Genomic DNA, 25872 nt, shown 5'->3' on the forward strand with positions numbered 1-25872 from the left:
TAAGGTGTCCATAGTACCAGGATATGGTTTTGCTTCAAAATTTTAGATCACTTTTCATTTCAAGACTTTGACTGTGATTATACTTACAATACTTTTAACATACAGGGAATCGGAAATAAAAAGAAAGGGAAAGGAATAGAACAAGCATTTACAATGCAATGGTTTTGCCTTTGTTAAAGTTAGAGCTATTGGCATTGCTCTTGACATTTTTTATTTATGTTTTTTTCTAACATAAATAAATGGCATTGTCATTTACAATGCCAATAGCTTAATCTCTCGCAAATGCCACACACAAACACCCACAGAGAGCCCCCACACACACACACACACCCACACAGAGCCCCCCACACACACACAGAGCCTCACACACACACAGCCACACAGAGCCCCCCTCACACAGAGCCCCCCCACACACCCACACAGAGCCCCCCCACACACTGCAAGGTCTCCCCACACACTGCGAGCCCCACACACTGCGAGCCCCCCTCACACACTGGGGATCAACATGAAAATAGGGCAATGACTGAGTTAGACCAAGAAGCAGGGGGTCAGTGTATTCTGCACTCCTCAATACGTTGAATAATAGTGGGGATCACCAATCTATTGTCTTTGAATAAGTCAATAGGGACCCCATTTAGGCCCAGCACTTTGTTACCTCCCTTTAGGGTAATTTTGGGGAATCACTACTATTTATGCTTCCTGGCATACACCCACACAGAGCCCCCCACACACACACACAGAGCCCCACACACACACAGCCACACAGAGCCCCCCTCACAGAGCCCCCCCACACACACCCACACAGAGCCCCCCACACACACCCACACAGAGCCCCCCCCACACACTGCGAGCCCCCCCCACACACTGCGAGCCCCACACACTGCGAGCCCCCCCACACACTGCGAGACCCCCCACACACACTGGGGATCAACATGAAAATAGGTCAATGACTGAGTTAGACCAAGAAGCAGGGGGTCAGTGTATTCTGCACTCCTCAATACGTTGAATAATAGTGGGGCTCACCAATCTATTGTCTTTGAATAAGTCAATAGGGACCCCATTTAGGCCCAGCACTTTAATACCTCCCTTTAGGGTAATTTTGGGGAATCACTACTATTTATGCTTCCTGGCATATCTATTAAAGTGGCGATGTTGTATTGCTTATAAAAAAGTGCCACACATTGATGCCGTGGGGTCATGGGGTCCATACACCTATCGGTCTCTTCAATCGGTGAATTTACGATTTTCCCAAAAAATTGAGAGTATTTTCTTTTATTGAAGGGAACGGGTGTGTTTGCTTAAAGGGCTTTCGTGACATCAAAGCTAGGATTAGAATTGATACCAAAAGCTAGACATTACCAGCCTGTATCAGCTTTACACAAAACAGAAGTTAACTTTTTTACAATGGGCTTTATTTGAAAAGTGCCCCGCCCATAGACCGCCCTTTTCCCCCGTAGTCAGAGCAGTTGTGCCTGCTTTCCTGCGACTGTTGTCGTTCTTCAGAGCAGTCGAATGGAAGCTCCATAAATCGTACTTTTAATACGCTGTACAATAAGTCTCAAAACGTGAATTCTGGATCAGGCCATCTAAACGTATAAAGCGTGAAAGTACACGTCTCCCACCGGAAACCAGATGCTTCCCTTGAATGGGGAGCGAGTTCCAGATGCGCAAAGAAGGTGCCATGACTCTCATCTGTCCTACAATAAAGAACACTATTACCCCAATAGCCACACCTAGCCAGCGTCATGGAAACCAAGGTTCATTCATAAAACTCAGCTCACAGGAATTTCCTCCCCTTGCCTGACCCCAGGCTCCTGTCAAGTCAGCTTTGCTCAAGGTGACAAAAATAGAAAGAAATGGAATGTGAATTATGTAGCAATCTTGCACATAGTGCGTGAAAGTGAAAGTAAAAGCTCCCATTTTTTGTAACACACAATAAAATGTAAATACCTCTAAATGCCAACTATGCATTCAGCAGTTAGTAAAGCAAAAATGAAGCACTTTTTTGTAATTGTGAAGTGTGATGAGAGCACAGGTTTTAAAACTATCAAAACAAAATCAAGACACTTGGTGATGCCAAAATGATAACTATGCACAGTAACCAGATTTCTGCACATTATCACTTGAGTGCTATTTAGTTTACTCAATAAAGCTGAGCATCTGCACACATTTAGTGCCATTTTAATGGGAAATATGTTGGCTGTAAATGAAAGTGCGCTGCCACACAATGCTTTAGTTACATTAAAAAACACCCTACCTCATGTCCATTAAACCTAGGTGGGCCATGAAATTTTGTCCTTCTAAAAAGTGAGTCATAGCTCTAGAAAGTTTGGGAAGCAATGGACTAAAGGCATGGGGAGATTGTGAGGCCTAAAATTTGGTTTCAAGTTCTAATTCAATAATCAAGTTACCTCGTTCGTACACTTGACTCACCAAATGTAGCAATAGCAAGCAGAGAAGGCATACTCCAGGGTGCAGTAGAGGGACTCCAAGTCAGGTACAGCATAACACAGTATTGTCAAATATACGTCTCTTCTAGACACTAGGGCATCCACTTAGTACAGAATGAAACCCTCACAAGAACACCACGACTCATACAGTCCACACCACATACATGATTGCTCTCCCCACGCCCACGTTACATCTCCTACTTTGCTCATTCCCACACCGCTGGTATTAATGCAATCCTTGGTCACACCACAGACCATACTTGTTTGGCCCCTGGGAAATGTTTCTGAGTACAAATTTCCTGGAGTGAAAAACAGAGCATTCCTCTGCAGGCCAGCCTCTTATACCAGGGACACTGGTCAGTGGCCTATGGGAGGATGAGGAGGTCCTCAAATCTTCACTGGCATCATAAGAAAATACATATTTCTTTACCGACCACCCACATGGGACGCTTCCAAAAAGTATGAAAAAGCTGGTTGCCTTTGGGGAACAGGAACATTTTTTAAGAGGCTGCTGGCCTTATACGGAAAACAGATCATTTCTGCAAACAAAAGTCTACTACATGCATATGGAAAAATATTCCACAGGCTAACAACGTATGGAAAATGGGGATATTTTCAACAGGATTTAGAGGTTTTCTTTCTATGGCCGCAAGCCTTTTGAAAATGTATCAATAGGCAGATGTGTCATTTCTTAACAGCCTCGGGAACTCGCACAGGTGTTTTCACATCAGAAAAGGAAAATACCCACCCTCAAGGCTCCAACGCCTGAAACTTGAACCTGGAAACCTACAAGCCAGGCACCTTAAAAAACACCCACAACTAAAAACGCAGCGGCAAAAGAGAGAGAGAGCATCTATTCTAAGCTTGTGAGGACATCTCAGAAAACAATTAGCAGCAATGGACTAGTAAAAAGGTGTGCGTAGTGAAAGCCGAATGATAACAAGGAACTTTAGATTCACAATCATACATAATAAGCTGGGGCAAATCTGGAGACCAAACATGCTCCACCGCCTGAGGTCAACGACCCCACCAATAATGCAAATGACTGACAAAGGAGGGCACCGAGTAGGCAGGGGAGTTGATGGAGCACAAAGGCATGCCAGAGTCCGAGCTGTCAAAGACCTGGGAGGCCGGCGGAGACAGGAATGCGTGCAGAGAGGTAACGCTGGAAGCATAATGGGGTGGCAGGAATGGGCAGACTGGCTAAGAAGTGGGCCAGCAGGGAGGCAGCAGCACTGAGCAGGCATGGGTAAGGCTGGAGACCGCGGAGAGTCGGGTAGATGTGGCGAGCCGGCAGCAGCCACAGGGGAGGGGTGGGTCTGTGTGCAGTGCCCTGGTGGGTCTGTGTGCAGTGACGTGGACTCTGCACTGCTCGGGTGGGTCTGCAGTGTCCCTAGCCGGCACACCGTCATCTTTGGGTGTAACATTCAGGGTCATCCAGGGGTGAGGGCTCTCCTGTCAGAGGGGCAGATGTCCAGCTGTGCAAGGGGGGGCTCTCCTGTCAGAGGGGCAGATGTCCAGCTGTGCAAGGGGGGGCTCTCCTGTCAGAGGGGCAGATGTCCAGCTGTGCAAGGGGGGGCTCTCGCTGTCAGAGGGACAGATGTCCAGCTGTGCAGGGGGGGCTCTCGCTGTCAGAGGGGCAGATATCCAGCTGTGCAGGGGGGGGGGGGGCTCTCGCTGTCAGAGGGGCAGATGTCTAGCTGTGCAGGGGAGGGGGGGATCGGTTTCAGAAAAACAATACAAGGATGAGCAGGGGGTGTCCCCTGACGGCATGGACCTCCAACACCAAGGCTGAGCTACCACCCTCTGCACTTACACTCTCTCCCTGTAAAGAGGAGGGGGGGGCTCGTCGTGTGGCACAGAGCGCAACATAAAGAGATGCCATTTTACACACCCTGCATTTACACCCTCTCCCTGCAAGGTGAGGCAGGTGTCATCATACGGAGGGGGGGGGGGGGGGGGCATCCCGGGGCACAGAGGGCAACATGAAGAGGTGCCATTTTACACACCCTGCATTTACACCCTCTCCCTCCAAGGGGGGGGGCTGTTTTGGGGTACAGGAGCAACATGAAGAGATGTAGTTTTACACACTCTAATATAGAGGCAGACTCCCATATTAGAGAAGGGAGAGGTGTGTGTGTGGGGGGGGGGGGGGGGGATGAGGGTGCAATGCCATTTTACACCCCTGACTTTCATAACCACCTACTTCTCCTCAAAATGTTTCCCAGACTTAATGACCAACCCGGGCCAAAAGCACATCCATCAATGGAAACTTTTGGGGCACCTCAGAGGCCCCCGTGTGACTTCCAATTTTTTTAAAAAAACAATGACAATCAGCCCGCAGCCAATCAGTGGCTATCTATCCGGACACACGCCGGCTAGATTAGCACGCGGGCTAATGGCGCTGCTTAAAGGCACAATGGTCATCTGTTTAGAAACAGGGGTGATACAAGCTCTCCTGCCCCAGTCATCTGCACGTGTGCGCACACACATCCAGAAATGCACGCGCACGGAAGCCACAAACAGAAGCACACAGATCCTCACACACAGACAAGCACACATAGAAACGCACACATTCGGAATCAAGCACACCTAATAACACAAATTGTATTCATGTGGCGCTTACAAACCGTTGAGGATGCGTTGAAACACACACACACACGGAATCGGGCACACTAAAACATACACATAGAATCACTCACGGAAACACACACCCACATAATCACAATGACGCACATACACAGATGCACACATACAGAGAATCACACACAGAAGTACCTATACACACTCACAGAAACACAGGCACACATAGAAGTACACACACCTACGCGCACACAGACAAAAACACACATTGTAAATTGTAATACACAAGCTTGTACACACAAACACACACACGAAACCACAAACACTGAAACACAAAAACTGCACCCACAAAAAAAAGCAAAATCACGATTACGCACATACAGATAATCACACAGACAGAAACACACACAGAAGCACACATACAGAGAAAGTATCACACGCACAGGCGTATATATGCTCAGACAAGCACGCATAAAAACACAAGCACAGAAAGAAGCACACGCGCAAACACAAAACAAAGACAAAAAAAACACACTCTGTACCACACTTGCTCGCACACACAGAAAACGCACAGGTAAAAATGTACCACTCCACAAGGTGTGTGCGACTTTATGTTTTAAAGAGTATTTACTTACATATTGCGTGCAAGTACATTCTGCGCAGCTGGCAGGAGTGCACAGAAGGATGAGTAAAGCTCTGCGAAGCAGCCGTGAGTGCGTTGTATTTTACGCATCCCTTTTATCGAGGACGTAAATGTGCTGCTGATTTACAAACATCACCACCTAAAAAAAATCTCATCTCCTTACAAATACTAATGTCGGAGCACGCAAAACTACAAATGTTTTTAAAACCCTACCCCAAACTCAGATCCTTCTCGAGTGCTGTGGCCACGAGTTTTTGCAGAATTTCAGAAAATAAATGCTCAAATAAAAAAACACCTTTATACATTTTTATTTTACCGTATGCCACATTATCGATTGTGTGTTTGTTCGGAGACATCTACGTTTCGTTTGCCCCTGCCGTGCTTCGATTATTTGAAATATCGGCGGCGAGCTTTTTATTGCCTCCATCGGGGAATTGTCCGAGCGCTGCCTTCCAACGCATATTATTAATGCTGTCAATACTGTCAAACCTGTCCATTGGTGGGACAGTGCCGATATTTCGCAAAACCACTGCAGTTCATTTGAGGGACAGTACCAGCTGCTGACAGTAAACCTGCTGTGCAGTAGCCGGTCCTAGCGACGCTCTGCCTCATGCTCGTACATTAAGTGGACTCTTTTTAACGCTTTACTACACAATAGCAGCTCTTCCAGGCGCCGGATCGCTGAATGGCTGTTACCAGTACCACCCCTTCTGAACAGAGTTACTACACGTAATAGGACAGTAGCACCACACTCCAACATGCATTGGGCAGTTCCAGCCCTTCCCAGCGGAGCCGCCGTGCAGTACTGGGGCAGCACAGCTGGTCCATCCCAGGGCAGTGGCGACGGCAGTGTGCAGCGGCACAGGGGCAGTGCCTGCGAGCTAAGCATGTGCACGGCTGGCACGGCTAGTCTGGGACGCCCCGGGCTATCTCTCGCGGTCCTGCCCGCCGTGGCTTGGCGGAGGCGTCCAGCGATTCATTTCCAACCCTGACGAATTATTGCAGCATTTCTTCTCGCCCTCTGCCCGAAGGGGGAGGGGCGGCAGTACGGAAGGCAGTCCTGTGACAACGCCCATCAATGGGTGCACATGAAAGACAGAGCGTCTTTGGGTGTGATGGTTAACTTGTAGCGGGGCGGATGTCTAGGAATGCAGCTTGAAGTCCTCCGCAGTGTGGTCGGGGTATGATGGGTGGGGGAGGGGGTGAGCCGAGGGTCTGGGGATGGCAGCCTGGCCGTGGCGTTGGAGAGGGGGGGGGTGCGGTTGGGTGAAGGTCTGAGGATTCCAGCCTGACCGTGACACGGGGGAGGGAGGGGGGGAGGGTTGGTGACGGTCTGAGGTAGCTAGTCTGACCATGGCCCAGCAGGTACGGTGGGGATGCGGTGAAGGTAGAGCCACAGGCCTACCATGGCATAGTGGTTGCGTGTCGATGGAACCCGGCCTAGCCGCGGTGGAGAGGTGACGGGACGCGGATGAGGCTGTGCCAACCTGACCTTGACGTGGGGGGTGACAGGTAAAGGGGATTGCACGGCAGGCAGGGCGCGGAGGGGGGTGGGGCCGGGGCGTCAAGTGAGGGTCGGGTGAGCCTGCCTGACCGCCTCAGAGCAGGGAGACGGGCTGAGGCACACCACCACACTGTGCGTCCGCTGCAGGTCTGGGGAGGCTGACCTGAGTACGGGAGAGCAGGGAGGGGGGCATAGCGTGGGGGTCTGGCCGTAGTAAAGGAGGCGAGATGTTTTGAGGGAGTATTTGAGGAAGTGAGGCTGGGGTACATCATAACACGGGAGGAGAGAACGTGCAGTCGGTTAGAGCCATATCGCATAGTATGGGCGGGGCGGTGTCCTGGGGGGTCTCTGAGGAGGTTTGCCAGGCCATGACAATGTATATTTTCTTAATGATTTCACGGAACGATCGATTGATCTGTCTATCTATCTGTTCGGTCCAGTCTGTGGTAGAGTTGGGGTGTGGCGCGTGGGCTCGTTGCACTTTCAGCCCCCCCCCTTCCTTCCCCCTCTTACCCCAGCAGACAGAGCGCACGCGGTGTTGTAAGGTGGATGATTTGTTTACCTCAGGGCGGATTCCTTGACATTCCCAGCGCTCCCATCTCTTATCTGTTTCTAAACAGTTGGTTTAACAGACCTGGAACCGAAAGCATTGATTTATAGCTAGATTTTGAGCTCTGCCTGTCATGGGGGTTTATAGGAAGTGGGGAGGGCGGAGCTGAGACTTGTAAGATGTGTGCAGCGTCCTCATCACTGCGCCAGTGACTCAGTCTTTACAACAAAGCCTGCATGAAGCAGAAAACATACTTTCTGGAAACTCCACATCTTATGCGAAAGCCATTAAAGCGAACAGTGCCGCTTGTAGATTGTCCGTGGGGGAAGGCGGGTGCCCTCAATCCCGGACCAGATTCGGGGGCGTTGACGAGAAGAGGCTTTCGGCTGACGTAGCCAAAAGCCAAAAATTCTCGGGAATGCCCCCGAATCTGGTCCGAGATTGACGGACGTAGCCCTCTCCCAATGGCTAGCCTCCATTTATGGAGCTAGCCAATAAGAGGAGGGGGCGTATTCCCGACCACACACATCAAAAGGTTTTTTGGCGCATACGTACTGAAGTACGCATCGCCAGTCAAAACCTAAAAATGTAGGACATGGGCATTCCCATAAGGTAAAAAAGAATAAAAAAGGCAAAAAAATTAAAAAAGAGTGCAGGAAAAGAGAAGAAAGGGAGGTAAACCTAAAATGCCATAACATGAGTAAAGACTAAACAATGTAAAAAAAAATGCATAGTGCAAAACCATGGGGTCATTACGATGGCAGAAGGCCCGCCACCGCCAGCAGTTTCCCCAGCCACATTATTATGGTGGGGGGAATACCTTTGCAACCGTAGCAGTAGCAAAGACCGTCCGCCACAGGCAATCTTTACGATTGCCTGGCGCAGCGGTCAGCATGGGTAAAATGGTGGCGGTGTCTAGCAGGCACCATCCGCCATATCACGATGCTGGCCGCAGCCAGCCTTTCCATGGCGGGTAAACCTCCATGGAAGGGCTGGCGGTGATTGGTTTGGGGGACCCTTTGTGGGCCCCCCTTGCGCTGGGGGGAGGTGCTTGTGCACTGGGGGGCATTTCCCTGCCCTGAGTGGCTGGCACCGTGTGGTGCCTGTCACGTAGTGCGGGGAAGGACATTGCATGCATTTTTACTATTGCAGCAGGTGCTGCAGCCAGCAGCACCCGCCACAATGGTAAACATGCAAGATGCGACCGCCACGGTGGCGGTCACATCGTAATTTCACTTGTGGGACTACCCGTTGCAGGCGGGCCGTCCCAGGCAACGCTAGGGTGGCGGGCGTATTCGAGTCCGCCTCCCATCGTAATGAACCCCATGTAATTCCATCGGTTAGGAGAAAAGTAACTACTTGAAAGACATCCTGCTGGATCAAAGATGTGAGATGCTCCCTTCTCAGAAAGAGGTTAGCAAGCCGGTCGTAAGAACAGTTTCCAGAAGTTGAGGAGCTTCATCTAAAGCATGTACTTTTTTATGCAAGCAGTTGGCTATATCGTGGACATAACGTCCTCCTTGCTTTCGTTCAATGTTAGGTGCGCTTTTCCCCAAATGGTTATGGTTAATCGTTAAAAATGCTGCTTTATAGACTCTTAATTGATGATCATAACACACCGTGTATTGACTATATTAAAACAAGCAAGTTTTGAATATTTGTTATTTTCCTTAAGATTCATTGTGGGAAAGGAGGAAATTCCCTCACATTCCGTGTTGCCCGAAGCTGTGTATGCCAAGCCAGAAAAGAAGATAAAAGCAAATGAGGAGGTTTCAAGACGAATGAACATCATCACTCTCACAAGGAAACTTCTGGATTCAGTGTGAGTATCTATTGCGATCTGGGTGCTGATGAGTGTGAGGATTGTCTATGTACACCAAGCTGTTTGCAGATGCATTCAATAATGAGGATAATATTTGATCATTTACATATGGATTCTATCACTGAGTGCTTTACCTATTAAATAAGAGTCATTGTCCTGAAAAGGTTAAGTTAAGAATACTTTGTATTTCATATATATTTTATGCTCACTTCCCTAGATTATAGTGGCACCATTTACTACAAATAAACTTCGTTACTTATCATGATGATGATATTTGATAGTTTACATATGGATCCTATCCATGAGCAGTAAATGTAAATAATAAATAGGAGTCCTGTTCCTCGAAAGATTAGGATACTTTGTATTTCATAGATATTTTTGTTCACTTTCATCGATCACAGTGGCACCATTTATTACAAATAATCTTTGTTAGTTCTAGTCTAAGGCTATTTTTGATAGTCCTCTCTTTACTAACTACCGTGCCCTGGATGATTCGCCAGAGTATGGGTTGCCATCTGAGTTGTTTTGTTTCTGGACCTTTTTATGTGGTTTTGCTCTGTCCTCGGGTCTTTCCAGCTTCGGTGACCAGAGTGTGGAGATGAGAGGTAAAGTTACCCAAAGAATGTGTTAGTCCTAATGCTGACAGTTGTACCAAAGGATGCTTCTTTTGGCAGGCTGGAGTTATTCACCTCACAGGTGGGCTTTCTGGATGTGGAAGAGGGCTCCAAATGGTTGGGTATAATACAAGAAATAATAATTACAGGTGACTTCTTAGATTTCCTAATAAAGCTCAAAACCCACTATCCCTGTGCTATGGGCTGACCCAGTTTTTTCATTCAATTTGGTAACTTCTTTAGTTGTTTGCTTAAATCTTCACCTGTGCCTCTCCGGGCAGAAATACCACCTGCCAGAGTATTCTTTACTTTTTTGTATATCATTTAAACACACTATTTTTAGGTTGAGCCTGAGCCAGCGCACGTGCGCTGCTCTGCGAGGCTTCTTGTGAGCACTCTAAACTTCTCTGCGTGGGTCTGACTCCCCCTACGCATTGGGTTGGCTGTTGACTGTATCATTTAGTTAATGTAGCCTACAAATGGCTAATGGCGGGAGCATGTCCCACCTCTTTTATAAATGTTCACTCCCACAGCGTTTTGCTTGCGGGAGCGAGCAGCGGCGCGCAGGGCGGCAGCTGCAGTGCTTCCTAGTCTCCCCAGCACCACTCCCACTTGTCTCCCTGTGCCCGCCCCCACCACTCCTATTGAGCTGCTTGTTTTTTTTTCCCCTCCAACTAAAGTCTAGCACCTCCTGTTTATCGTCTGCCATCTTGGTTCGCAGTGTCTGTTGCTACACCCGTTCTCCATCTGCTGCACCTTATCGGTCTTGCTGTACTTTCCTTTTATCTAGCAGAGTGTGTAACTTGCCCCCTGCGCTCCCAGCCCAATTCACCCCTAAAACCACTTCTTGGGTAGACTAACTGTACAGCGCTCGTGTGTGAGGGCAGCTGTTTCCTAGGCATGCTTGAATTTTTCGCTGTTATGGCATGGGCCTTAGATTGGCGAGGTGTGCCCCATTCCCCCTACCTATATATGGTATAAATTGTGGGGTTGCGCATCCAGCAGTCATGTCTTCATACAACCACAAAGCCTGACAGCATAACTACTAGTAAGTGATCGTTGGTACGGTTCAGTGAACAGTTTGTAACCTTGTCATGGTTTGTCCATACTCCCCTTTGGTAAGTGTTCCTACTTCTCACCATGTAACATTACCTAGTATTTGTGTCTGGTTTCTTTAAATTAACAGATTAAATGATGTGGTTCTTGTGAAAAAGGAAACAGTATACTTTCACCGTACTGCCATGGACTATGGGTTTTGTGTTGGGTTGCACAAAAGTGGATGCAAACTGCAACATTTTAAGTTGTCGTATTTGGTAATCGTCTAGGCTTGCCTTTTTAAACCTTTACAGAGAAGTGCCTGTTTCGTCATTAAATTAAAATGTGTTGCTGCGCAGTTGAAAGTGTAGGGGCACCATTTGGCAGGATTTGGGTGGTGCACTTTTGGGGAGGTCGCATGAGATTTACTGTAAATTACAATTGTGCTTGCTAATGGTCCTCAAGTGAAGATAGTATAATTGCAGGCCTGGGGGTGATGCTGTTTATTCTATCCTCGTGTACTTTCCTCAGTCTTTCCTTCCACCCCCCATGTTTTGTTCCTTTTCTCCTCTCTCTGTTACAGTTTAGAAAGTGCTAAACCCTCTCTGACTGCCTCCGGCGCGACCCCTGATCACCTCCGCATCAACCTCTCACAACTTTCCACGACTTCCTCCTCCACCACCGCCCCTTCACTTGTGACAGCGGGGGTCTCCTCCGACTCCAGCATTCCCAACCCTCTTCCGACGCCCCTTGTGTCCCCAGTCTACTTGGCATAAAACCTGTCCCTCTCCTGGCTCTAAATGTTGTGTCTAGCTCCAAGGGGGACAGCACACCTACAAACCATTGCACTCCTGCAAGTGTGACAAATTAGACTGTTCCAGGCCCCCAAGACTATAAAAATGGCTTAGGGAAGATATTAGTCATTCAATGTATATTGAATTAATAAACAACTGTTGTGCTTATCTCTAAATTAGTCAAACAGCGTCACCAAGTGGCAGACTGTCATATATGTCTGAGTTGACTATTAATTGTTGGTGCCGAGCACCGGAAACCACTGGCTCAAATTAAGCATTGCAGTGGATACATCCTGCAGTTGTACTGCAGGGCATGATCTATGCACATTATGGCAAGGTTTTAGCAGGCCACAACGTGTGTGTGTGTGATCGGCCCATGGCGCACTGGTTATGCACTTTTACACTATGGCTCACAGTGTTCACTCTCACATAGGGGCCCATGTTGGCACCTGTTGTAAGTGCCATCACCAGGTCCTGTGGAAAACAAAGACAACCTTTCTATTTAAACTCCCCCAATTCGCATGGAGCACGTTTTGCTGTTCCATGATTTTCAGGGCACCCTCTGCACCCCGTGCTGTGCTATGCATTTTGTTCTGGTGTTCCTGTGCACACATTGTTCAGAGGGTCTTACAGTTGCTGTCCTCTGCCTTACAAAACACCCCCACCTTACGCTGCTCTACAACATAGCTCAAAGACATTGGCTAAGCCAGTAGTTCTGCTAAACACTTATACGGTCCCGAAGTGAGACCTATTGGCTATGCCAATGCTTGTTTAACTTGTAATGTCCAATGAATCTCCTGGTCTGGTGTGTGATCCATTGACGTTCCCACGGCAGTGGTTTTGAAAAAGGCACCACATTGGGAACTCCAAAGGAAGTTCCTGCACGGCAAGGTATGTTTAGTGCATGCTGTGCAGCAACTGGGCATCCAAGCCCACAGGGGGGCACACTTATGTGCGCCCCTGCATGCATTCCAATGTACAGGGGCAACAGGAGACCCTGTAGGGCCTCCTTTGTTTCCCCACCACCAACCTTTTCATGGCGGGCTCACCACAATGCTAAAAGGCTGACAGTAGGGAACCTCAGAATATGCTTGGCGGTGCCACATCGGCATGCCAAGCATATTGCTGCCCCAGACTACCGCACCACCACCAGGAAATGCGTTTCCCTGGCTGTTGCAGCAGTCTCAAAACAGACAAACCACTGGTGCGGTGGTCCCCGACCACCAACACACCTCCACCACAGGCTGCCCGAATAACTGCCGAACTCGTAATCAGACCCTTAGTATCCTCTTTCATAATGGTGTTCCCTTCATTCCAATTACAGATCCTACAAACATGGGACTAGCTAGATAACTTGGCAGGTGCCTAGTCTAGGTTGTGTTGCTAGGAAGTATGCTATATTTTACCTGTATCCAAACATGTGTGTGGCCCTTTCGTGCCACAAAGGCAGCTGTGAGACCTCCACCCGCAACACTTCCATTGCATAAATTAAAATGTCAAATAAATTAGGATCTCTGTAATGTCGGATAGTAGTAGGAAAACTGTACGTTTCATAGATTTTGGGACAAGTTTTCCATATTTAAAATAAGTTTTTGATGAACTCAGTCCAATCAATAGTTCTGTGAGGAAAACATTTCATATTTTTTTGCATTGATTATGGGCTTAATTGTTCCACTGGGTTGGCAAGGTATTGTCTTTAAGATTGTCAATCTGCTGTAACTCATTTGCCTTCCCAACATCAGAGTTCTCACATGGTAGGTGGTAAGAATACCTGAGCCCTGCCTGGAACGAGTGAATATGCTGCGAACAGAAACTCACTCTCTGCCTTTTGTTCACTAGGGTTTCTGTGAACACGTGGTTCCTTGGACAATATGAGACATTCTGCTCGTTTTACAATCAAAAGATGTGGAATCTCTTTGTAGTTCAAAGCTTTGGGCAAGAATACATTTAGATTCATGACTGAGCCCAATCTTGAATACAGGCGGTGTGCATAGATTGAGGACAATATATCCGCCAAAAATATCGACAGGTGAGTAAGTCTAGATTTTCTATACCTAACTCCACATACATGTACCGATGTTCAAGGTACATAGTTAGGAATAGTACATCTATACTTCTCAATATATACTTAACTTTCGATATTTTGTCTCACGATATTCTGTCTTTGATATTATTGTACAATGATGTTATTCGTGTCAGTATTCAGTAGGACAGTCTATCCCTGATTGTCTTTTATTGTTGCTGATGAATATGAACTCTACCGTCATGGGGTTTATTTTGAACTAGACCTTTGATGTCCAGGTTGTATCAGATGGCTGATATTTCTCTCAGTAGAGAGTTTCGAGCATAGTCAGCCTATTGATACATCATTATGCTTTCCTTTGCCATGTGAACCACGAGGTACAGTGCAGGTCTTAGGAATGGTTTCTGCATTCTGATATGTTGTAGTTTTATTTGTATCCTTCCAAGGAATGCAAAGTGGGTGATTGGGTGATAGTTGGTAAGTAATCTGGGTCAAAGTTGACCTTTGATAGGTCTTCAAGTGTGACAAGATTTTCACCACCAGAAACCAATAGGAGACCCCTGCGTCACAGGAGCGAATCATTGAGCCTCAACACTTGCCTGAGGCATGTGAACACCGCCTCCTGGGCTGAGGAAACTCAGTTTCAACACATGGGGTTCTGAAATGAGGAGGTATGGGTCAATCAGTATTTCCTTTTGTATGACTACACAACTGCAAACGTAAAGCCTGCAAATGTATGATTTGGGCACTATTATCCAGTATTATGGGAATCTTTCATAGATTCACATGCCTGAATCATTCCCCGTCGTCTGGATAAGAGTCCCTGGTACATAAAAGGAGTAATGTCATATAGACATATATATATATAGTAATGGGCCAGAGGCCTTTCATTAGTAACATATCCATGTCCTTTTGTAAAAAGGACCAAACTTTGGCCGAGAGCCAATCAGCTATCACCACCCTCTAGAACCTTCCTGGAAGGAGCCCTAGTCCCTCAGATTTTCTGAGCTCTGCTCAGTTTTCCTTCATTTTCTAGTTTTTTCCACAACTTTTCTCACAAACTTTCTTCTATTGTGTGGGGTTTTCAGTTTACCATGGCTGATACTACTAAGAAAGGACTTTTTAGACCTTGTGCCTCTTGTGGCAAGAAGAGGCTTCATGTAGATGACAGGCATGAGGATTGCCTTTATTGTCTCTACCCAGACCATTCTTCTAAGGATTGTAAAGTCTGCCGGACTTTTTCTACAAAGACCCTCAAGAACAGAGAGGGGCGCCTGTTGATATGGCTCCAGAGACTAAAAGATAAAGACCAGGCAGTCTCTTCAGGTGAGAGTGAGTGTTCCATCAGGAGTATACATTCCTCTCCTAAAAGGCCTAGAGTGACATCCCCAGGACCATCTTCAGAGCCACCTCAAAAGAAGACGCTGAAGTCTTCAGAGGTTCATTCTAAGGCCGTGTCTGTGAAGGTTTCTCCTCAGGATTCTGCTTCCACCTTCAAGAAACCATTCACAACATCATCAGCTCTGCCTGTGACATCGTCGACAGCGACCGTCTCCACTTCTGTGGTGTCATCTTTGTTATCCATGTCGACGTCTACAACATCCTCGTCATCGACGGGTAGGTCCGTTTCATCTATTATTACAATAAAGAAATCGTCGTAGACGCCATCGTCGACGAGCTCTTCCACGTCGATGAAGTCTAAATCATCGTCGACGACGAAAGCTCAGTCGTCGTCGACGAAAGCTCTATCGTCGTCAACGAAAACATCATCGACGAGACCATCGACATCGACACCATCGTCGACGAGGCCGTCGACGAAGAAATCACTGTCGATGATGCAACTATCGACGACATCGTCATCGACGACAACATCGTCGACGATGCCATCTGGATCAGTCGTCGACGTCCCTCCGTCGACGACCACCCCGTCGACGGGCTCGACGACGACAGAGTCACCTACCTTAAAGTGTACATACACTCACTTTAGGATTACTAAGCGTACTCTGACACCGGATTTAACCTCTCCGAGCAGAGTCCAGGGTTTACCACCTGCGCATCTACTGGACAACAAAGACTCAGATGAGGACTCTGTTCCAGACTGCACCTAGCCCATCTGAACTGCACGTAAAATATCATGAGAGTTCAGATTATGAAGAACAAGAACAGGAAGAAGTGAATTACCAGGAGGAATTCCAGCCTCCTCCTCCTACACAACCTATGGTGTGTCTACCCGCATCCATAGTCACAGATCTGCAGTTCTTGATTGCGGACTACAAACAAAGGTTTCCCTCCACTCCTCCTTCACCTCCAGTGGTTTCCCCTCTGCCTAGAACTCGGCCTCCACCTCTAGTGCTTCAGCCAGATGCTGCTCCTTCGCATCCTCCGCCATCCTCAGATGATGAAGAAGAAGAGCAACAGCAGGAGGAAGGGGAACTCTAGGACTCACATGACGAATGGGACGATTACGTCATTCCATGTCCAGCATCCCCTGTGCCGACGCAAGAAGATTCGCCCCCGGAAGACATTGGAGGATTCCATATTATCCTGGAAAGGGCAGCTTTGCGTTTTAAGATTCCAATGACAACACAACAACAGGAATGCTTCCTTTATGATTTTAAGGAACCATTCAAATAAGCTGTAAGGTCCATCCCTATCATTGACTACATTTGGGACCAAGGGGTTAAGATCATGCAAAACCCTTCTTCTTTGCCCCCAGTTCTGCCCAGGCTGGACAAGAAATACAGGGCTCCAGACACGGCTCCAGCTTGCCTTACTGGCCATCCCAAGCCGGACTCTGTCATTACTCAAGCAGCGCAAATCTAAAAATACTTCTGCTGCTCTAACTGCGCCACCGGATAAAGAGGGACGAAAGCTGGACAATATTGGGAAGCAATTTTCTTCGATGTCCGCATTAACAGTGCGTGCTTCAAACTCTATGGCACTGTTAGGACGCTACAACCGTCCAATGTGGGCTGATATCGCCCCATATTTGGGATCATTGTCGGAGGAAGAAAAAGAGGAAGCGAAAAAGATTCTCTTAGAAGACGAACGTTCAGCCTCTGAGATGATTGACTGTGCGATGGATATCGCATCGACGGGGTTCCGCCAACTAGCTGGAGCTGCGGTTCTGAGACGACAAGGCTGGCTCAAGGCAACTACTTTCCGACTGGAAGTGCAAACCAAGGTGATCGACATGCCGTACGATGGGCAACTTCTGTTTGGAGCACACATTGACGAAACGCTTCAAGGTATTAAAAAAGATACCGATACAGCGAAGGCACTGGGTACCCTCCAGTTTAAAAATCCTCCCTTTCGGGGCTCAAGAGGGAGAGGCCAATCTTCAAGAGGTGACTTTCAAGGTTACAGATCCTCGTACAGCTCAAGTCAGCAGTACAAACCCCAGTATCAACAAAGACAACAACAACAGTCGTCCTACAATAAGTCTTCCTTTCGTGGTAGAGGAGGAAAGAAGGACACAGCCAGAAGACAATGACTTCTCTCTGCCACAGGTCTCCACTTCTTCTCCGCCATGCAAAGTTGGAGGAAGAATTTCATCTTTTCTACAAAATTGGAAACAGATTACTACGGATCGATGGGTCCTCCAATTAGTTCGCTTCGGACACACTCTGGAGTTCGTGGAAACTCCACCTGAAACTCCTCCTCGCCCAATGCTACACAAGAATTTGCATCTGCTGCAATTGGAACCCTCACTAATGCTTCAGAATGGAGCTACAGAAAGAGTCCCTCGTGGTCAGAAAGGCAAGGGGTTCTACTCCCGATTCTTCTTAATTCGGAAGAAAGAGAAAAAATGGAGACCTATATTGGACTTCAGAAATCAGAACAAGTATCTCAAGAAACAGTCATTCCGTATGGTGTCCATTCAGGAAGTGCTGCAACTCCTCAATGCAAACGATTTCATGGTGTCTTTAGACCTTCAAGACGCTTATTTTCATGTACCTATCCACAGGAATCACAAGCAATACCTCAGGTTCGCTGTGGCTGGCAAACACTACCAGTTTCGGGTGTTGCCCTTCCGCCTGAAGTCGGCACCACGCATTCTACAAAATGCCTGTCTCCTGTAGCAGCGTACCTCAGGCAACAACATCACTAAGTCTTCCCATACTTGGACGACTGGCTCGTCAAGGCGCCTACTTTTGCAGGTGTGACCGAGTCCTCCAACACCTGTCTTCAACTTTTCAACGACCTGGGCCTTACTCTCAATCGTGAGAAATCGGTCCTTCAGCCTTCCCAGCGTCTCACTTTCCTATGCGCAGTCCTAGATACGCCTCAGAAGAAAGCATTCCCTTCGCAGGAGCGTCAATCCAAGCTGGCATCCTTGGCGGCCCGGATACAAACCAAAAGGACCATCACGGTGCGCCTTTACAAATCCCTGCTAGGGATGATGTCTTCAAACATCCTGTTAGTTCCATACTGCCGTCTTTATATGCGCCCTCTTCAGGAGGCGCTATCCACTCAATGGATCCAGAGTACAGGATCATTCGACAATGTAATCCGAGTGACTCCTCCCATGGTCAAAGCTCTACGGTGGTGGATTCACCCACAGAATCTTATGCAAGGTCTGCCTTTCCTGCTCCCAGTTTCGCCGCATGTTATAACCACAGATGTGTCCCTAGAAGGTTGGGGTGCGTTCCTCCAAGAACTCAAAATCAACGGACAGTGGTCCCCAGCCAAAAGACAACTGCACATAAACCTTCTCGAGTTAAGCGGCGCTTTGAGCGTTCCTGCCTCGGATCAAAGATTCCCCAGTGCTTGTGAGAATAGACAACACCACCACAATGCACTATATAAGCAAGCAAGGGGGTACTCCCTCTCGGACGTTGTCTCGAGAATCTCAAAAAATTTCGAACTGGCTGTTTCTACACAACATTTCCCTTCGGGCAGAATACGTCCCGGGAACGGACAATGTCCTTGCAGACCCACTGAGCAGACAGCGCTCTGTGTGCCACGAGTGGTAGCTGGACCACCAACTTCTCAGTTACATCTTCTCCTGATGGGGCAGGCCTCACCTGGATCTGTTCGCAACCAGGCACAACGCAAAATGCCAACATTATGCAAGCTGGCATCCCCAGAAGGGATCTCTAGGGAATTCATTTTCGGTCGCATGGTGCAACGTCTTTGCGTACGCATTTCCTCCATTTCCCCTGATTCCGAGGGTCCTCCAGAAACTAAAGGCGGAGCATTGTACCCTGATCTTGAGAGCTCCAGCGTGGCCGCGCCGACACTGGTTTACAGAGCTTCATCTCCTATCACTGGAGCCGCCAATCCCATTCAAACCGTGCCCCACTCTCCTCACAATGAACCAAGGACAAGTCCAGCATACGGATCCAGCATCTCTCAGATTATCGGCTTGGCTCCTGAGTTCAGAGAATTCCACAACTTAGACATCCCACAGGATTGCAGAGTGGCTCTGGCCCGGGCTCGGGCTGACAGTACCAACAAAACGTATTTCCTGAAATGGAAAAGGTTCTGCATGTGGTGTAAATCGAAGAACATACATCCCTTTTCTTCGTCACCTGCACAGATTCTGCCTTACCTTCTTCGTTTGGCAAACTCAGGTCTGGCTCATTCTTCCATAAAAGTTCACCCGGCGGCCATATCTCGTTTCAGACGTTCCTCAACTGGTGCTTCCCTCTGGTCCAGCAGACTTGTTAAACAATTTCTTAAAGGCCTGTTCAGGACATTCCCTCCAGTGAAGACTTTACCACCTACCTGGCAGCTGAACATTGTGCTTGTTCAATTGATGAAACATCCCTTTGAGCCAATACACAAGGCTGACATCAAATACCTTTCCTGGAAAGCGGCTCTCCTACTAGCGCTTATATCAGCGAGACGAGTAAGCAAACTCCAAGCCTTCTCCATTCAAGACCCTTTCCTACACTTCAAGCAGGACAGAGGGATTCTAAGGACTAATCCTAAATTCATTCCTAAAGTCCCATCTGAGTTTCACCTTAATGAACCTATAGTCCTGCGGTCTTTCTTCCCAAATCCACTTTCCGCAGTAGAGAGGTCTCTCCACTCTCTTGATCTCAAACGCTGTCTTAAGTTCTACATCCACAGAACAGAGCCATTTCGTAAATCTAACCAACTCTTCGTTGCCTTTAGCAGACCTAGAAAAGGTCTTCCATTGACTAAGCAGAGCATTTCACGCTGGATCTCTGCAGCTATTGCTTTCTGCCATCAGCAAGCAGGACATCCTCTGCATTCCAAGGTTCGGGCTCATTTCACTAGAGCAGTCTCAACCTCCATGGCGCTCTATGCGGGAGTGCCCATCATTGACATCTGTAGAGCGGCGACATGGCAGACGCTGCATACGTTCACCAGGCACTACTGCTTGGATACTGAACTTATGAAAGATGCAGCAGTAGGACAAGCTGTGCTCGGTCATCTATTTCACTAGAGGTTTCATCCCACCTTCCTACTGTATGCTCGCACATTTCTCTTATGTATTGCATTTTGGTACCTTTTACATTTCACAATTGATATGTTATTATCGAGTGAGATTTCATGTTGTACCATTCGAAATGTGCTGGTTATTGCTAGCTACTCTGATTCAGACATGTGAATCTATGAAAAATACCCATAATACTGGATAAGAAATGCATTACTTACCTGTAACTGCAGTTATCCAGTATTGGTATCTTATATAGATTCACATGCAACCCACCCAACTCCCCTGGAAGGGTTCACCTTAGTTTCTCTCAGTATGTACTACTTAGCACTGTGCTTACGAAAATCTGAGGGACTAGGGCTCCTTCCAGGAAGGTTCTAGAGTGTGGTGATAGCTGATTGGCCCTCGCCCAAAGTTTTGTCCTTTTTACAAAAGGACATGGATATATTACTAATGAGAGGCCTCTGGCCCATTACTATATATATATGTCTATATGACATTACTCTTTTTATGTACCGGGGACTCCCACCCCAACGACGGGGAATGATTCAGGCTTGTGAATCTATGAAAGATACCAATACTGGATAACTGCAGTTACAGGTAAGTAACGCATTTCTTACAGCTTGATAATATTTCCTGCGTTTAATCTCCCTGGGGTGAGCTAACCCCTGCCAACCATGGCCCTTGGCAGTGTGGTATTGGCCACAGCCAGCCCCGCTGCACACAGCTTTTGGCCAGGGCTGTTTCATTTTAAGGGGAGTGGGGTGCAGCAACCTTATCCCCTGAGGCCATTTTATTATTAAGAGGAGGAGGGCGAGCACCCCTCCAAGAGACTCCTGAAGGCCCCAAGGACCCCATCCCCAGTGGCTGATGTACTTTTTGTCCCCTCTCCCCCTCCAATGATCTGCTCCCGGAACCCCATCTGCCGGATCATGATTGCAGTACTGCAGGGACTCCATCCACACTGCACCCAGTATGGTGCTGGTCAGGGTGCCAGTTGGGGGCAGCGCAGTACTTGGGGCTCTACCCATGGCCCCCAACGAGGGGTGTGTGGGGGCTCCGGGGGGCACAAGGCCACCCACCAGCCACTGAAGGTGCCAGCTCCCACCATGGGGCTCCTTAAGCAGGAACCCAATGAAAATGAAGTTGTGGGTGTCCAGAGTCGGCACTGGGGTACCCACTTAACAAACCGATGCCGGCTCACGCCAATAGACACGATGGGTGCCGGATTGGGAGCTGGCGGGCCTTCAGGCTCCCCCTTGGCCCCCTACATCAAAAAATGTGTTGCCTCGGGTGGGTACCAGGGGACATTCAAAATAAAAAACGAATTAAAATATACATTGGCAAAGCCAGTAGGCCTCGCCTAAGCAAGAGCTTTTGGCTGTGCCAATATGTTTTAGCCATGTTGTACACCAGCATGTCTGCTGTTCAGCATTGCTATAAGCTAGTGGCATAAAGGAGAGTGGCGTGGAGTAGAGTGGAGTGTTATTGAGTGGCGTTGAGTCGTTGAGTGACGTGGAGTGTCATGGAGTGGTGTAGCGTAACATGGAGTAACGTGAAGGAAGTAGAGTGCCATAGAGTGGTCGGCATAGAGTGGAGTACAGTGTTGTAGAGTTGAGTGCTGTGGAGTGTTATGGAGTGGAGTGGCGTGTCATGGAGTGTCATATAGTGCCACAGTTGTAGAGTGGAGCAGCAAAGAGTGTCATGGAGTGGCATCGCGCAGAGTGAATTGGCATAGACAGTGTTGCATAAAGCGGAGTAGAGTGCTATAGAGTGGAGTACATTGTCATAGAGTGGGGTGGCATAGTGTGGAGTATTGTATGGAATGGCAGAGAAGAGAAAAGTAGTGTGGAGTGGAGGGGGCATAGAGAGGAGTGGTGCAGAGTAGAGTGGGGTGTTGTATAGTGGTGCAGAGGAATTCCACGCGCGTGCGGTTCGGACGGCCCCCGGCCGTCCTCCTCACATGCCCATGACGTCAGACTGCTGGGGCCTGTCTGACACATGGAAGAGGTTAATATAGTTGTTTCCACCACACTTCACAGCCTTCCTCCTGCACACCTTCATTAGCCAGCATGATTGTCGTATAAATCCTCTCACTTTGAAGTCAGAGAAGGAAAATAAACACCAAGCTCCCTGGAAGACAGGGCCTGACATCTGGCCTCTGTCTTTTAAATGCACAGTAAATTTGACAGGATAAGAGCACAATTTAAAGGCCTATTTTCAGAAATCGAACACTGGTGGAAGGATGCAATAAGTAAGTGTTGGAGCCACGGAAGTTACACACTCCATTTGGACACCCTAAAACAAATAAAGCAAGCAAATAGAAAGCAAGCAAATGTGAGCTACAAACCACAAAGCCAATGGTCAGCTATGGGTGAACTGTGTGACACAAGGATTACCTTGTGTCCAGGGTCTCCACCCACCCGCCACAGGCAGCCAACCCAACAATACACAAACTATGGACAAACACAGGGGCGGTTGCTGCAATGTCTGGTGTCACAAAAGACCCAGAATCCTACATACAATAGTGGTTAGGCAGTGGACTTGCCCTGTGACCAGGACCTGTGCCCACCCCTGCATGACCACCTAATACCCTGCTTGCTTAGCCTGTAGCCCTTCACAGCAGGGTTTGACCTAAGGGTCTATTGTTAAATGAGGTTTAGAGGCTAGCTCTCTGCGAGTGACCTACCCCCATGGCACCCGTCCTTTGTGAATGCAAGTAAAGTGCTTTACTTCTGAAATATCCAGTTTCTTTGCATCTTTCGAAAGCTTACAGACAAGCGTATCAGAGTCCATCAATAATGCCATTTAACATGTCATGAGTGATGTGGTATGTGAGGTCATAAGCTGCACTTGATGGGGGTGTAAGTTGTAGTTAGTTCACTAAACTATAACTGGTGTATTTAAGTGTTTTTTAAGTTTTTTTTTTAACATTAGCTATGGTCTCATTCCTGCAACTAACTATAGCGTCACTTTACCTGTTTTTTATAGTGAAAGTATGTTTTAAATATCTTTATATAGTTATTAGTGTTCCTGAATTAGTGACATTACAAGGTGTATGTTTGCAATTGTTGAATTATATTCAGAGACTCTGAAGGTATGTGGTCAAAAGAAAATGTAGTTCTCCTGTAGAGTTAAACCCACTTGTCAACACGGAGTCTATGTAAATCCATTTCAACTCTGACTTATGATTTTGTAAATACTGGACACGAGGGCTAGACCCTGCAATCAGTGATCCACGGAAGCCTGGCCACAGGCTACTGGTGCTCTAGGCCAGACCCTGTGCTGGAAGGATGCTTGATGTATTGAGGAGCCAGTTGTCTAGGCAGTTTTTGTGACCTCAAACTTCATGTGATTCCACCAGTGCAAGAATGTCAGAGGTCGGAGGCTTGTCTGAAAGGCATACCCAGTCACCACTGATAGAGTGAACCACAGTCAGGCATACCTCTTTAAGTTTGTACACTGTATGTTATGAACATTTATCCCAAGCTTAAGTTCAAAGTAACGTGTATGTAAACACATATTTGCTATCAAAATATTGTAGTCCTTTACATTTAATGGCAATGCAGAAAATGGTTTATCAAGAAGGACTAGCTAAGTCCTCACCCACCAACCTAGTTTGTGGCATGCTTCATCATCGGGCCCACCACAGTGACACCGAATGTGTCCCGGGTGTGCTGCGACTCCAGATTACTGAGGAGCTGGTATACTCGCTGAGTGTGCAGTGTTGGTGAATGTGCGAGTGACAAATAAAAGCTATACAGTGGGTCCCAGTACCCGAGGGTATATGGATAGACTTTAATTACTGGGCCCCTGTTAGCAACTAAAAAGGCAAACGGACGCGTTGGAGTAAATTATGACCTCCTTCGTCCTGTGTGGTCTACATGTTTCAGCCAGGCCTTTTTTGAATAAAACTGGCTTTCTTCAGGACCAATGAGTATGTGTAGGTGATAATAAATATTTTAAGTGAATTGTGGTATAATTAAAATTAAAAGTGTCGCACTCGCTAAGGTGCGTTGCGTGTAAGAGGGGGATTTCCTCTACTTTACTGTACACATAACATAAAGGACACAGACAGACGTACAAGGTAGAGTCAATTAGGATGATATTCCAAAAACACAACGTTTTGCCGGCTACTAAGGTGTGTGAAACGACCTAAAGCAGCAGAAAATGTGGCCATGCTGGTTACATGGCTGGTGTGGTTTTTGGCTTAAAACCGGGGTTTTACGCCAAATGATTTGTATGATGGGACATCATACAAATATAGCTAAATATAAAACTCTACTAACAAAAACTTGCTAACTGTGGAATTGAAGACTAATTGTTAAGTGGTTAAAAAAAAGGATACCTCACTTCGCTGCTAGGCCTCCCCGTGCTAACCCTTTTTTTGGGCTATTTGGGGTAGTTCATGCTTAGGTCCCAGTAACTTTTTGTCCCCATAAGGGATCCACGCCAAATTTGCGTCCTTTTCTTCCAACATCTTGAGGATTCTGAAGGTGCCCAGGGGTTGTGGATTCCCCTGGAGGGGCCCGAGTAATTTGACAAACTACAGCAAATTTTTAGTTTTTTTATGAAAAATGTGAAAAAGTGCTGCAGAAGAAAGTGTCAGTTTTTTTCCCTACAATTGGTTTGTGGGGCTGAAATCACCATCTACCAAGCTTTCGGGAACTGGCAGACTTTAGTCACAAAACCAAAACTGTCTATACAGTTTTGGCATTTTACTGGGACAAAGCATATTTTTGTGCTCTCAAACTCCTTTCAGTTAGTGTCAGAAATGGGGTGAAAGCAATAATGGATCCCGGACAACTATATATTTCTGAAAAGTAGTCAAAATTCTGAATTCAGCATGGGGTCATTTGTGTAGTTCCTTCAATGTGTTCCTAAAGAAACTAACAGTTGAATTAAAAAAATATTCTAATAGAGTTGAAAAAAACAGCCATTTGTGCCACTTTTTCCCCTTTAACTTCTGCTAAGTATGGCAGAGTTTTGAAAGCAATATTCCGTTACGTCCGCTTGACCCTTCTGGTTGCGGGATATGTAGGACTTTTAGGTTCATCAAGAACCCGAGGGACCTAGAGCCAATAACTGAGCTGCGTCTTGCAATGGTTTTTCATTGTGTACCGGGTATAATTCATTTAGTAAAATATATAGAGTGAAAAATAGGTATCAAGGAAACCTATATATTTCTAAAATGGGAACAAAATATAGAGTTTAGAAGCAGGGGTTATTTGCACATCTCTGCAACGCCCAAAACTCGAACTTTCACAAATGCAAAACCGATTGCATTACAAATGCTTGTTTTTGGTGTAGGAAGGACGTCATGTGTTTCTTCATGACAGCAGGATAAGGCTATTAAGTAATCACACGTGCAACTTCATTTGTGTTGCTTTGCTTTCTTGATAATTTGTTCAATTTACAGCTTGTTTGATCACAAAATGAAGACTT

The 25872-nt window shown here is 47.1% G+C and overlaps 1 protein-coding gene across 1 annotated transcript in view; it reads left to right on the plus strand.

Annotated features, from left to right (window-relative positions):
• The window catches only part of TMEM135 (transmembrane protein 135), a 1155226-nt gene that overhangs the window by 1060402 nt on the left and 68952 nt on the right, over nt 1–25872 (plus strand). The window contains exon 8 of the mRNA XM_086933979.1: nt 9406–9552. Within this exon, the coding sequence (XP_086790105.1) occupies nt 9406–9552 (147 nt within the window). The remainder of the gene's footprint in view (nt 1–9405; nt 9553–25872) is intronic.

Source organism: Lissotriton vulgaris, chromosome 8 (assembly GCF_964263255.1).
Source record: "Lissotriton vulgaris chromosome 8, aLisVul1.2, whole genome shotgun sequence".
In the NCBI taxonomy this organism is placed as follows: domain Eukaryota; kingdom Metazoa; phylum Chordata; class Amphibia; order Caudata; family Salamandridae; genus Lissotriton; species Lissotriton vulgaris.